This window comes from Ambystoma mexicanum, chromosome 3q (genome assembly GCF_040938575.1).
Source record: "Ambystoma mexicanum isolate Mex_15411 chromosome 3q, UKY_AmexF1_1, whole genome shotgun sequence".
NCBI lineage: Eukaryota > Metazoa > Chordata > Amphibia > Caudata > Ambystomatidae > Ambystoma > Ambystoma mexicanum.
In genome coordinates this window covers 721,547,172-721,559,277 of record NC_090926.1, presented here as the reverse complement: position 1 = coordinate 721,559,277, position 12,106 = coordinate 721,547,172, and the positions used below count along the sequence as shown (strand labels likewise).

The 12,106-nt window shown below is 48.3% G+C and overlaps 1 protein-coding gene across 2 annotated transcripts in view; it reads left to right on the top strand.

The window, feature by feature from the left end:
- Positions 1-12,106, top strand: part of SEC14L1 (SEC14 like lipid binding 1) — a 510,699-nt gene that overhangs the window by 245,962 nt on the left and 252,631 nt on the right. For both annotated transcript variants that reach the window (XM_069654651.1, XM_069654652.1), the window contains exon 8: positions 7,450-7,639. In XM_069654651.1, the coding sequence (XP_069510752.1) occupies positions 7,450-7,639 (190 nt within the window). The remainder of the gene's footprint in view (positions 1-7,449; positions 7,640-12,106) is intronic.

Sequence of the window (12,106 nt, the reverse complement as noted above, 5' to 3'; positions counted from 1 at the left end):
TTTCTATTACTTGGAAATGTCTGAAGCCATTCAACCATATCGAAGGAACAGTTTTCAATTTCCTGAATGCACGTTAGTTTAGAATGGTCTACATGATCGAAGGCTGCATCAAGATCTATGAACATCAGCAGCCCTGATCCACCATCATCCATGATATCTAGCATTTCTGTTTTTAAGTTTAACATAGCAGTCTCTGTCCCATGCGCAGTCCTAAAGCCAGACTGCCGTTGGTGGAGAATACGAGACTTCTTGAAACACTGTTGGAGCTGAATAGCCACCACCTTATCAACTACCTTTAACAGGAATTGGAAATTGGTAATGCGTCTATAATTCGAATATACTGCAAGGTCCATGTGTGGTTTTTTAAGTAGAGGGGTAACTGTGACACTTTTCTAAAGGTCAGGCACATCATGCACTTACATCCCGTCCCCTTTCCTCCATACTGTATGGGCGTCCCTTCCAAGGGACGGGAGACTGAACCTTTTTCACAAGAAAAAACCTTCTTCCCCTTTTCTCCTTTAAATTTAGAGGCGCTGCCATGACTCCGCCCTCCGGTGCCACACCTCAGTCCCCTTTTCTGCATCAACAGAAACAGGCTGAATTCGCCAGCAATGCTGGGTTTGGTTTGGGCCATGTAATTCCACGCGCGGATACTTCTCTTTGACTTTTTTTTGTCTTATCTATCATTCAGGTACTCTGTCCTCAGGCGTCCCGCTCCTCCGCAGCGCATGTCGACTTCTACAGGTTCAGCAGGTGTCCATCCTGCAACGGGCTCTTCCCAACTTCAGACCCCCATGCCCTCTGCCTAAGTTGCCTTGGGCCAGACCATGGTTGGCAATCATGTTCGGCGTGTGATTCGCTGTCCTCGAAGGTGCTGAAGAACAGACTAGCCAGATGGACGGAGCTCTTCCAGTGGTCGCCTCCAGAAGATCTCGTGAAGCATCGAACCAGGCCCAAGGTAGGGCCAATATTTTCCAGCGCACCCCGCAATGGTGACTCCTTCCCAGGGACTCTCCCGCACGGGAGGGATCAGCCAGGTCATTCTACCGGCACGTGCCCCGGGGCTGCTACAGCTACCGGCCTTTGGGTCGAGGGGTCCTCGGATCCTCCCGGTCAGTGTCGAGGGACCGAAAGGTTCTTGTACCGGGTCTACACCCGAGGGGCTAAGCCCTTTTACTGGTACAATAGTCGAAGGGCTATGCCCTAACGCGGCAATACGTCCGAGGGGAAACGCCCTAATACCAGCAATACATCCGAGGGGGCGCCTAAAAGCAGCTCTACCGACCCCCCGGCCACCTCTTTGGCCAGTGAGGAGATGCTCTTTGAGAAGTTTCTCGGCCTCATGAGGTCCCCTCAGATGGGGGTTATCATCAAAGAAAGTCCTCCTTGCCATGCTAGAGACACCACAGACGCCTTAATCGGGCCCCCCGGCCCCGGTGCAGTGGCCTCCTCCGGCTCCACAGCCAACTCCGCTACCTCTGCTGCCTCCTCAGCCTCTGGCTGCGGTCCCTGTACCCCAGCCTCCGGTGCCATCTACCCCTCCTCCTCCACAAGATCTGTAGGAGATGGATGATGAGGAGGAGGATCCGGACATGGCATCCTCAGCCAGGGCCTTCCATGAACGTCTTGCTGGCCTGGCAGAGTACCTGGGCCTCCCCCCAACCCGAGGTTGAACAGCCGGCAGAGGGGGTTCTGGCTGAAGTCCTTACAAGACGCCCCTCTGCCAACACTGGGATTCCACTGCAAACCGATGTAGTCTCCCTGGCCAAGAAGGGTTGGCTCAAGCCCCACTCAGTCCAGCCGGTCAACCGACGCCTGGACGCCAAGTACAGGCAGATGGAGGGGGCTACACTCTTGTTCTCGACCCATCCTCAGCCACACTCCTCGGTGATCGCTGTGGCATCACTATACTCCATGCCTCAGTTGTCCTCAGCCTCCTCCTCTGCGGCAATGCTAGGCAAGGAGGAGAAGATCTTGGAGGCGTACGGCAAGAAGATCTACTCCAACGCCTCCTTGTACCAGCGTCAGGCCAACGCAGATGCCATGCTGACTGCCACCAACCAACGGTTATGGCCGGATATTGCGGACTTCCTCCCGGGAACTCCCCACCCAATGCCAATCACGTTTTAAGGCAGGGCTAGTGGAAGCCAAGCTCATGGCTCATGACCTCATGGAATCCACTGTGGCTCATATCGATACCTCAGGCCGTGCCATCTGCATTGCCACGGACATGAGGAACAGCCTGGCTCCGGGCAAGGAAATTCCACCTTGATGTCCAGGAGCGCATTCTAGATCTACTGTACGAGGGGTGGGGGTTTACCTCTTCCACTCCTCTACGGACGAAGAGCTGGACAAAAAACAGATCACAAATTACAAAGTCTTTATCCATTCTTACAAAGACCACACCCAAATCGTACACCCAATCTCAGCAGCGCTTGGAAAAGGGTCGTACATATGGAGGGTTCCGCGGCTTCCAGGAAAGCAGATCCAGCCAGCTGGACCGCTCGCCGTCTCAGAACTGGTGCAAACAACCAAATGGTGGGGGGGTAGTAAGGGCTTTTTCCAGTCCCTCTCCTCAGCCTACGAGGGAAAGAAGGCATGACATGCCCCTTCGAGTCCACGTGTCTCCGGGGGGGTATCCTCTCCGTATTGTCCACAGGGTACTGCCTTCCTACCCCAGCCTCTCCTCCTTCCTCCCCTCCACTCCCATAGGTTGGGACAGCAACTCTTTTGGCAGAGATCCGATGGCTCGTAGAGAGCGCCAGGCAGTGGAGGAAGTCCCAGCCTCCCAGCGACGTTTTGGCTTCTACTCCAGGATTTTCACCATTCAGAAGAAGAACCAGGCGGGCCTCAGAGTTGTGCTGGACTATTCCACCTTCAACCTCTCCTTAACCCTGCAAAAATTCAAGATGGTTACGCCAGCTTTTATAGCGGAGACATTGGACAAGGGAGAATGGATCTGCTCTCTGGACCTGAAGGACGCGTACCTACACGTCCCGATTTGGCAGCCCCATCATTCTTTCCTACGGTTCTGGATCATGGGCTTCTATTTCCAATACAAAGTCCTTCCATTGGCCTCAACTCAGCCCCCAGGGTCTTTACCAGACTCATGAACGCTGTAGCAGCCCTACTCAGAGCATGGGTAGATGTGGAGGACTCGGAGGTCCTCCACATCTACCCATACCTCGACAACTGTCTCGTCAGGGCTACATCTCCGTAAGCGGTTCACCACTCTTCCCATGCCCTTATGAATACACTGCGCGACCCGGGCTTCTCGCTCCACCTCTAGAAGTCACAGCTGCTCCTTATGCAGACTGACATTCCTGGGACTCATTTGGGACACATGCTCAGAGGGTTTTCCCGTGGGAGGACAAAATCTCAGCCGTCAAGAGGGCCACCGCCCACTTCCTAAGCAGAAAGGGGATCTCGGCATGGTGGTACCAACATCTCCTGGGTCTACTGGCGGCGGTCCTGTTAGCCGTGCCACACGCAAGACTAAGGATGAGAAGGATTCAGCTGCATTTAGCGGCCTCATGGAATCCGGAGCGGGACTCGCGATCGAGATGATCAACATTCCTCCATCTCTCCACCCGGACCTAACTTGGTGGTCCATGGACTGCAACCTACGGATGGGCAAGCCCTTTCGGCCGCTCTCTCCGCAGGCTACCATCACCAGACTCCTCCCTCGAGGGCTGGGGAGCCACCCTGGACGATCTCTCGGTCCACGGCACCTGGACTCGACAGAAGCAGGAATACCACATCAATTGGTTGGAGCTGAACGCCATCTGGCTAGCGCTCAGAGCATTCCTACCACTTCTCAAAGGGAAGGTTGTCCTCATCCAGACAGACAACTCGACCAGCATGTACTACGTCAACAAGCAGGAAGTCACCAGATCCCTCCTCTGTGCAGACTGGCCATCAGCATGTGGGAATGGGCTCTGGAAAACGACATTTACCTCAGCGATCCACCTCCCGGGCGAATCCAACCTGGAGGCGGCTAGGGTCAGCAGGCTGGGAGCGGACAATTACGAGTGGCAGCTAAACGACCTTGTTATTCAGGAGATCTTCAACAGGTCGGGTGGATCTCTTTGCCACCTTGCACAACAAGAAGTGTCCCCAGTTTGCATCCGGCAAGGTCAGGGCCCCGGCTCTCTGGGCGACGCATTTCACCTCCAGTGGACCGGCATGAAAGCCTACACCTTTCCGCCTACTCCCCTGATCCACAGGGTAATTTGAAAGATCAAGGAGTCTCACTGACTCCTCATCATTCTGATAGTTCCATGGTGGCCTGCCAGGCCATGGTTTTTGGAACTACTCAGCCTCTCGGAGGTGCCCCCAATACACCTTCCGACGGGCCCAGTAAATCTTCTGGCACAGCAGGGTGGCAGCCATCCACCCCGCCAGAGGGAAACTAGCCCTCACAGCGTGGTACCTGAGCAGGTAACACTTCGGCACCTTAGCCTCTCAAAGGCCAATCTGGAGATCATACAGGGTGCCAGGATCAAAGCCACCAGGGCCCAGTACAAAAGCAAATGGACCAGATTCTGCCTCTGGGCAGACTCCAAGGGAATTGCCCCTTGGCCTGCAATTTGGAGGACATGCTCTCCTTTTCGGCGCACCCCGCTCGTTTGGGCATACAGGTGGACACCTGCGGCACATACCTTGCAGCCCTTGTGGCTTACAGGAACTTTGAGGAGGGTATTTTTTCTCCTCCAACCCTATCGTCAAGAAACATCTGACTGGTCTCGCTAGGCTCTACCCGCCTGTCAAGAGACCGCACCGTGTGTGGGACCTTAACATAGTCTTGGGTGCCCTGGCGCACAAACCATTCGAGCCAATGGCGTCCGTGGACATTAGGCTGGTCACCATCAAGACGGCCTTACTAGTTGGTCTTCCCTCGGCTCGCAGAGTCAGCAAGATCCAGGCGATGGTCGCCTCTGAACCATATACCACCTTTCGCAAGGACAAGGTAGTCTTGCGGACGCACCCGGCATTTCTGCCCAAGGTGCCATCTGCATTTCACTTGAACAAAGAAATAGTACTTCCTACATTCTTTCCTGATCCCAAGGATGAAGCACAGAGAGTGTTGCACTGCCTGGATGTCAGGCATGCCCTAAATTTCTACTTGGACAGGACCAAGGGCTTCCGCAAGACGGACGGCCTGTTTGTCACTTTCGGAGGCTCGAAGCCAGGCTCTCGGGCCTCTTAAGGCCTCCATTTCCCACTGGATGGTCTCTACCATCAAAGAAGCGTATGATGGCCAGCACAAGCCGCTCCCGGCCAACCTGCATGCCCATGCAGTCGGGGCCAAGGCAACGGCCATCGCATTCCAGCGCCATGTCCCTTGGCAAGTCATAAGCAGGGCGGCCACTTGGGCCTCTCCATCGGCTCTCTGCAAGCATTACTGTTTGGATGCCGGCTCTAGATCTGATGCATCTTTCGGACGGCGGTTCTCTTAAGTAGGGTGTCCTCTCCACCCTGGGGCTACAGTCAGTTGTAATCGCCCAAACAGTATGGAGGAAAGGGGACGGGGCGTAAGAGTAATTATAAGTTACTCACCATAGTGACTAACGTACTCTTGGTCCACACTCAGCATTCCTCCATACGTCCCAACAACCTCCTTTCCCCCTAATAATACTGGTGTCATTAGGCAATGTTCAATCTATGACGCATCCATGGGGACTGAGGTGTGGCACCAGAGGGTGGAGTCAGGGCAGCACATGCTCCCTGTGCCGTGCCCCCGCGTGTCCCTACATTTAAAGGGGAAGGATTTTTCTGGTTAAAAAGGTTCTGTCTCACGTCCCTTGGAAGGGACGCCCGTACAGTATGGAGGAAAGGGGACTATGGACGAAGAGTATGTTAGTCACTACAGTGAGTAACTTATAATGTCTCGGCACTACTCCGAAAATAAGCTGTTCAATTCAAACTGTCGGTCATGGCCCCTCTGCAATGGAGCACAAGCAACCTTACTGTGGGTCCAGTGCAACAAGCAAGCAACCATGCTGCCAGTTGTGAATGGTAGTATTGGAGAAGGGGATCTAATGAGGAGAAAGGCTCTCCCAAAACCAAACTCCTGAGATTTTTGCATAACTCAGTATCCATTACAAGTGACATTCACAGCAGCAGTGGGCATACTTACACCCAACACAAACCAAGAAGTTTGAAATGTAATTGTAAAACGGCTGCAAACTATGCAAAGGGCCAATGGATTTTCAACTTAAATAGCTAATCCCAGCCTTCAAATCAAGCTTTTCTGCTGCCCCTCCATTCCACAAGACTTAGGACTTGTATGTGCAAGCATTGTGGCGGGGGCTGGTGGGGGGGTGTGAAGGTCACTTATTTGGGAAACGTATACTATGGGCACTCAATATTTACTGAGCAGTGGAATGAGGTGGGCGTGTTATAGGAAAAGGGGAGACTTTGCTGTCCACCAGGGTTGAGTGACTTGGGAGAAGTACAGACTTGTGGTAATGGGCACCTGAGCATGGAACAATTATCCTGTACTTCAGGCAGCTTCGGAGTACTGCTTAACCCTCATATGATGTCATTGGTGCTCTGGAGAACATCCCTCCTCCCCCTTTAATGATTGCTGGTTCCTTTCCAGGCACTGTGCAGCCTTGGTTTTCCTCCTGCTTTTATTGTGAGGCTGAAAAGAGGTAAGCTCTATTAGAAAAGTGAAATGCTACTGCATACTAAAACACCCACCCGTTTAAATAGCCCTCCTGGACTTTTACAATGCGGAAAACTAAGGCAAAAGGGAAAGCAGATACAAAGTCAAGGTATAGGGAGATGATCAGTTGGTTTCAGGGCAGGTGCTCCTTAATTGGAACAGACACTGCGATGCCAGATTGGGCAGGGGCACCATAAACTTGTCCATATTTTAAGCGTTTCAACATTCATTTTGGGCAATTAAAATATTTTAAGATAATTCTGAAATGCTGTTCTGTTAGACAACCCTGAATGGTATAAATCAACCTTGCAAAAGTGCCAAACAAACATTATTGTGGTGGACAATGTTCTTATATGGAGCTCAAAAGCAAGCTTTTCAGTTAATTTGCATAACCATGTTGCCTTGCTTTGTGGCTTTGATCTGGAGATGAGCTTCCAGTGATGGTTACTGGTTGATGCTGTGACACGCGTGGCTCGTTGGCTAAAATTGTATATTGTACTGAAGTTGTAATTTCCTCAATATTGTTGGGGACTTTAAAAAAAGTTCTTTAAAAGAAAATAATTGTACTTTTAGTCTTTCTGACACAGTAGTCCGACCACTTGTATATACTGAATTTTTGGGAGATATACGAAGTGTCTAAAAAGACCAGACGTACACTGGCCTGGCTGATGAGTGTTTGACAGTCCTTAATCATTCCATATGTTTCCTGGCTGTTTTTGTTTTGATCATGTAAGACTATCTAAAACATGTTTGTGTCTTTCATGCAAATTTACTTCCAGATCCCAAAGGACGAGCATATTTTAAGATTTCTGCGTGCCCGAGATTTCAACATCGACAAGGCCCGTGAGATCCTGTGCCAGTCTTTAACATGGCGTAAGCAGCATCAAGTGGACTACCTGCTCAGCACCTGGAATCCTCCTCAAGTCCTGCAGGATTACTATGCTGGAGGCTGGCATCACCATGACAAAGGTCTGCATTTATCCCATTGAATTTATTTTAATGTATTTATTTTTTCTCTAATGCTGCAAGCTTAATATGTTGAGGTGTGCAAGAGCAGAATGACTGTGTAATGGCAAGTGCCGCTTGTAGAGAAATACAATGACTAGTTGCAATGTGTTTCAAATTGTTAGAAAAACCAAATATGTTTAAAAACAAATACTAAGGGTACTGTTATAGAGATGATTGCTGGGCCCTCCTTCACTGTTCTTCTACACCCACCTGCCTTTCAAAGTTGGACAAGCCAGAACTTCTTTATCCTCCAGCTAAGAGGACAGAAAACAAAGAATTGCACTGCAGTTTCTAGTACTTCTCGACAGTGGCTCTTGCATGCTGCGATTTCTCTCATGTGCCACCTGCCCATGACGATTGTGAGCAGAGGCTGACCTGTGCTCCTACTGATATGAAGTTTCCTCATGTCAAGAAGCGAAATATCACTTGGCTTTCCTTTCCTTTGAGTCAGAGGCAATCCCAGGGTGTGAGAGATAAGCTAAAGCCTGATAACTCATGGGAGTAGGTTCATTCAGACTTCGTAGTTTTTCTATAGTTCTTTTATTAGAGGGAAACCTTAGATGTTCCTGCAGGAATTTCCCAGATGTGCAGCAGTCCTAAGTTTAGGATACTATATTGAAAATGTAGAAGGCCAGAGTAGCGGACCTATGTGATGCCCCGTATGCTAATGACTTTTTGTAGCGCTCTTCTTTGTGATTAAGCCTTATTGTTGCCCTAAGGATTAAGGGTTTAATTCCTTTTTGGTCCATTCTCACAATTACCACAATTTCAGGTTTTAATGTGATTTACTTGCTAGTTAGAAAAGCCAAGTTGTCTGCAGAGAAATCGAATCTCTGCTGAGCAGATGGATTTCACCATACTGCATCCCCATATTTGTGTCTGTAGATGTCTGCTGCTGCATTCCCCTGTTATATCAGTAGGGCATCTGACTTCAATCCTTGCAAACTGGAAGTTAAATGATAGTTTCTCACCAGCAACTTGTTACAAGAGTCCAACTGCCTTTCCCACTATACTGGGTCCACGAATTACTGTGTCAAAAACCTTGCCTCGGGTAATCTTATGAAGAAACAATCTCTGGTAGAAAGCATGCAAGGTAGAAGCTGCTGGTCGATTTCATCACTCGCCCTGTCAGTGTGACCTTTTGGTATATCTCTTACAATTCAACAGATATTCGAATTGAATTGGAATGGTGGTTGGACTAGTACAGCAGACGCTTTACTTGTATCTTGCTTTTTGGAAGACTGTATGGAAAATGGGCAGAGAGCATGGGCGTAGGACATGGGGAGGGGAATGGGGGACAAATCCCCACCCACAAGCTTAAGTGGGGAGGGTGCAATGTAATGTATCCCCCCAGTTTGTGTCCTGCTGCCCTGACTGATGCGTGTAAACTTCAGACTCTGAAGTTTGCACGCAGCATGCGCGGGCCGTGGATTCTATCCGAATCTTCCGTGACCACAACAGTGGGGGAGGGGATGGAGAACGAGTTGTTAACTCTTGCTCGTGCGTTCCCCTCCTCCCTCACCCCCAGGAATACAGCACGTGCCACTGCCAGCCCAGCCTTGCCTGGGAGTGCGCAGCTTGCCAGCTTCCTCATCAGAAGCCACTACAGCAGGCAGCAACGCGTGTGTGAGACTGACTTGACGGAAATCTCCACGGTCCTCCGGTATTCTTCCTTTCTGTCCCTGCTCACTGAAACGCCTCGTGTTGCAACCACTCGCTTCCCTGCTCTCTGGTTTAGCCACCAGTGATCCTGTCCTTTCCCTTCCGCTCACCTGCCTTCTCTTCCCGCTGCCTTCTTCCTTCATGTCATTTCGTTTTGGTTAATATTCTGGAAGGTTTCTAACAACTCTACAGCCACATTATGCATTTAGTTTCTGTGCTTTTTGGAAATTCGAATCCTGATGTATTTCTAACTCTTTAGAAACACACAAGGCAGGATCAAAATTTATTGAAACGGAAGGAAAAAAAGTTACAAAACACACCGAAATGCTCATAATGCATTCAAAAGTCAAAATCCAACCTGTAAACTAGAAGGAAGGATTACCACCCCTTGATAGGCCAAGAGACAAAATAAATGAGCTCCAACAGACGCATAAGTGCTCAGAATGCATTGAAAAATACATTATTCAACATACAGCCTGTAAACTATTAGTGAGGAACAAAACGTATTGAAACGTATCAAAGACCAACAAAAACAGCTTCAAAATACACCCTTTCCTCGTGTTTTGGTAAATGCGAATTCTGGTGGATTCCCATTTTGTATTGAGTTTCCATGCTTTCTTCTCCCACACAAAGCAGGATCGAAATGTACTGTTTACAGGCTTTTTAATCTTCAATGCATTTTAAGCTTTTCTGAGTGTTTTGGAGCTTGTATTTACCATCTGTTGATCCATTCAACATGTGTGCATACTGCCTTGTGGTTTTCAAGCTGGATTTTGAATGATAACATTTTCAATGCATTTTGAGTGCCATGGGTATGTGTTTTTCGGAGCTAGTTTGTCCCTCTATCCTCCTATGCATCTAAAGGCTAGTTTTTTCTGATGACTCTTTGGATGCATTTTGAGCACTAGGTCTTGCTCTGGAGCTGTTTTTTCCTGCCACTGAATCTTTCAATACATTTTGATCCTGCCTTGTGTTTAAAGGCTGGATCTTGAATGATGACATTTTCAAAGCATTTTGAGCATTTGTTTGTTTCGGAGCTAGGTTTTCCTCGTTGAACCTCTCAACACAAACTGGTTTTTACTTCCGTTGAAACTGAATACATTTTGATCCTGCCTTTCAACGAAAGAAACAACCTGGATGGGCTGACAAAACGATGCCAGTCCACTACTGAACGGCCGCAGTATGCATTCACACCCCTAGACTTTCAGAAACACCTGCATGCACACAATTTCATGGAACTGTTAACCTCATGGTCTGCGTGGAAGAGTTGAGTGCAAGCATAGGTGAGTGAGCACACATGGAAGTGTGAGTTAGGCTATGTTATTGGATTTATTAGGAGCACTGCAGCTATTTGCATGGTCTCTTGATGTTCTGGGATATGTAAGGGAACATGGTTGGCTTTCGTTAGTACTCACAGCATGAAACAGTGCAAGATTGCTTTGATGCTGTTTTGATGCATGCAGGCTCTAGTATATTTGTATGTGTTTTGTGTCAAGGATACTTGATGTATTTGTATCGAGAGATGCGCTTTATGCTTCGCTAGAGCGAGGTTGGTGGATTTATGCTGTTTGCTCTTGTTTTATACAGTGATATATGTAATTTAATACGTACTGTTATTTTAATTTTGCGAAGTCCCATGGTGTCCCCAGTGCCCCCACCTCCCCCCCCCCCAGATTTTATGGGTCTCCGATGCCCCTGGCAGAGAGAACCCTCTGTGTTGACTGCCCCTGGCAATACCCAGGCAGGCATTGCAAAAGATTAGTCAAACAATAGAGAGGCTTCACACAGCAAAGGATGAACACATCTATAACTTGAAGTGTTTCATGCACAGTGCTTTGTCGAGATGACTTCCATTTTGAATTCTTTTCTGATATACTGCTATTGGTTTAGGACTACATTGGCACAGTAAGCACATAACTGTCCCATCTTAGACTTTTGTTCAATTCCCATGCTTGAATATTTCCCCTATACAGACTAGATCCTTTATGTATTATGGTTTGCTGGTATCGCGTTGTTTTGATGACTGGTGTTTTTTCAAAGAAATTTTCAATTAAAAAAATTACTTCGAAAAAACGAATTGCAGTGTATATAAGGGAATAAGGGGTTAAAAGGTGTGTGGATGAGATTGAGGTAGGGATAATAGTACAGTGTAGCGGTTTTTGGCGATGGGCGCCCCGGAAAACAAAAATATATTGATGGGTTACTTTCAAGAAACTATTGTCTGCAAGGGGACATGGAACCATTTTGCTATATGAATCAGTTTTAGATTAACAAGCTGTTAATGTTGCAGCCTCATATTTTTACCACATGTAAAATGGTGGTGCTTCAGTGAAGTCGGCTCTGGAAGAACTCATTTATAGTCGAGATGCACAGCATATTTTACACAGGATTCTTTTTATGGGAGAAGCTGCTGTGCATGAATCTGTTAACACATCTTTCCTTTCATAGTGGTTTCGTGTCAGACTATCCACTCATCCAGAGCCAAATATAAAGAAAATGTTTGAGCCTGCTCTTGCAAGGATTGCATTTATAATTTGTATCCCGATAATGCGCTTGAGTTCTAGAAGACTTGTATGGTATTTTTATGAAATCGGGGACAAGACTATTCAAAGTACTTATTCATCTTCAGGGCAGTGAAGAGACCAGAGTGCAAGTTGTTCTTCCTCACTAGGGAGTAAGGCTTTATGACCTAAAGTGCTCTAGTGCAGCTTTTGTCAATTTGAGAAGACAAGGAATCAAGGGGAGGAGTAGAAAATGCTAAGGATT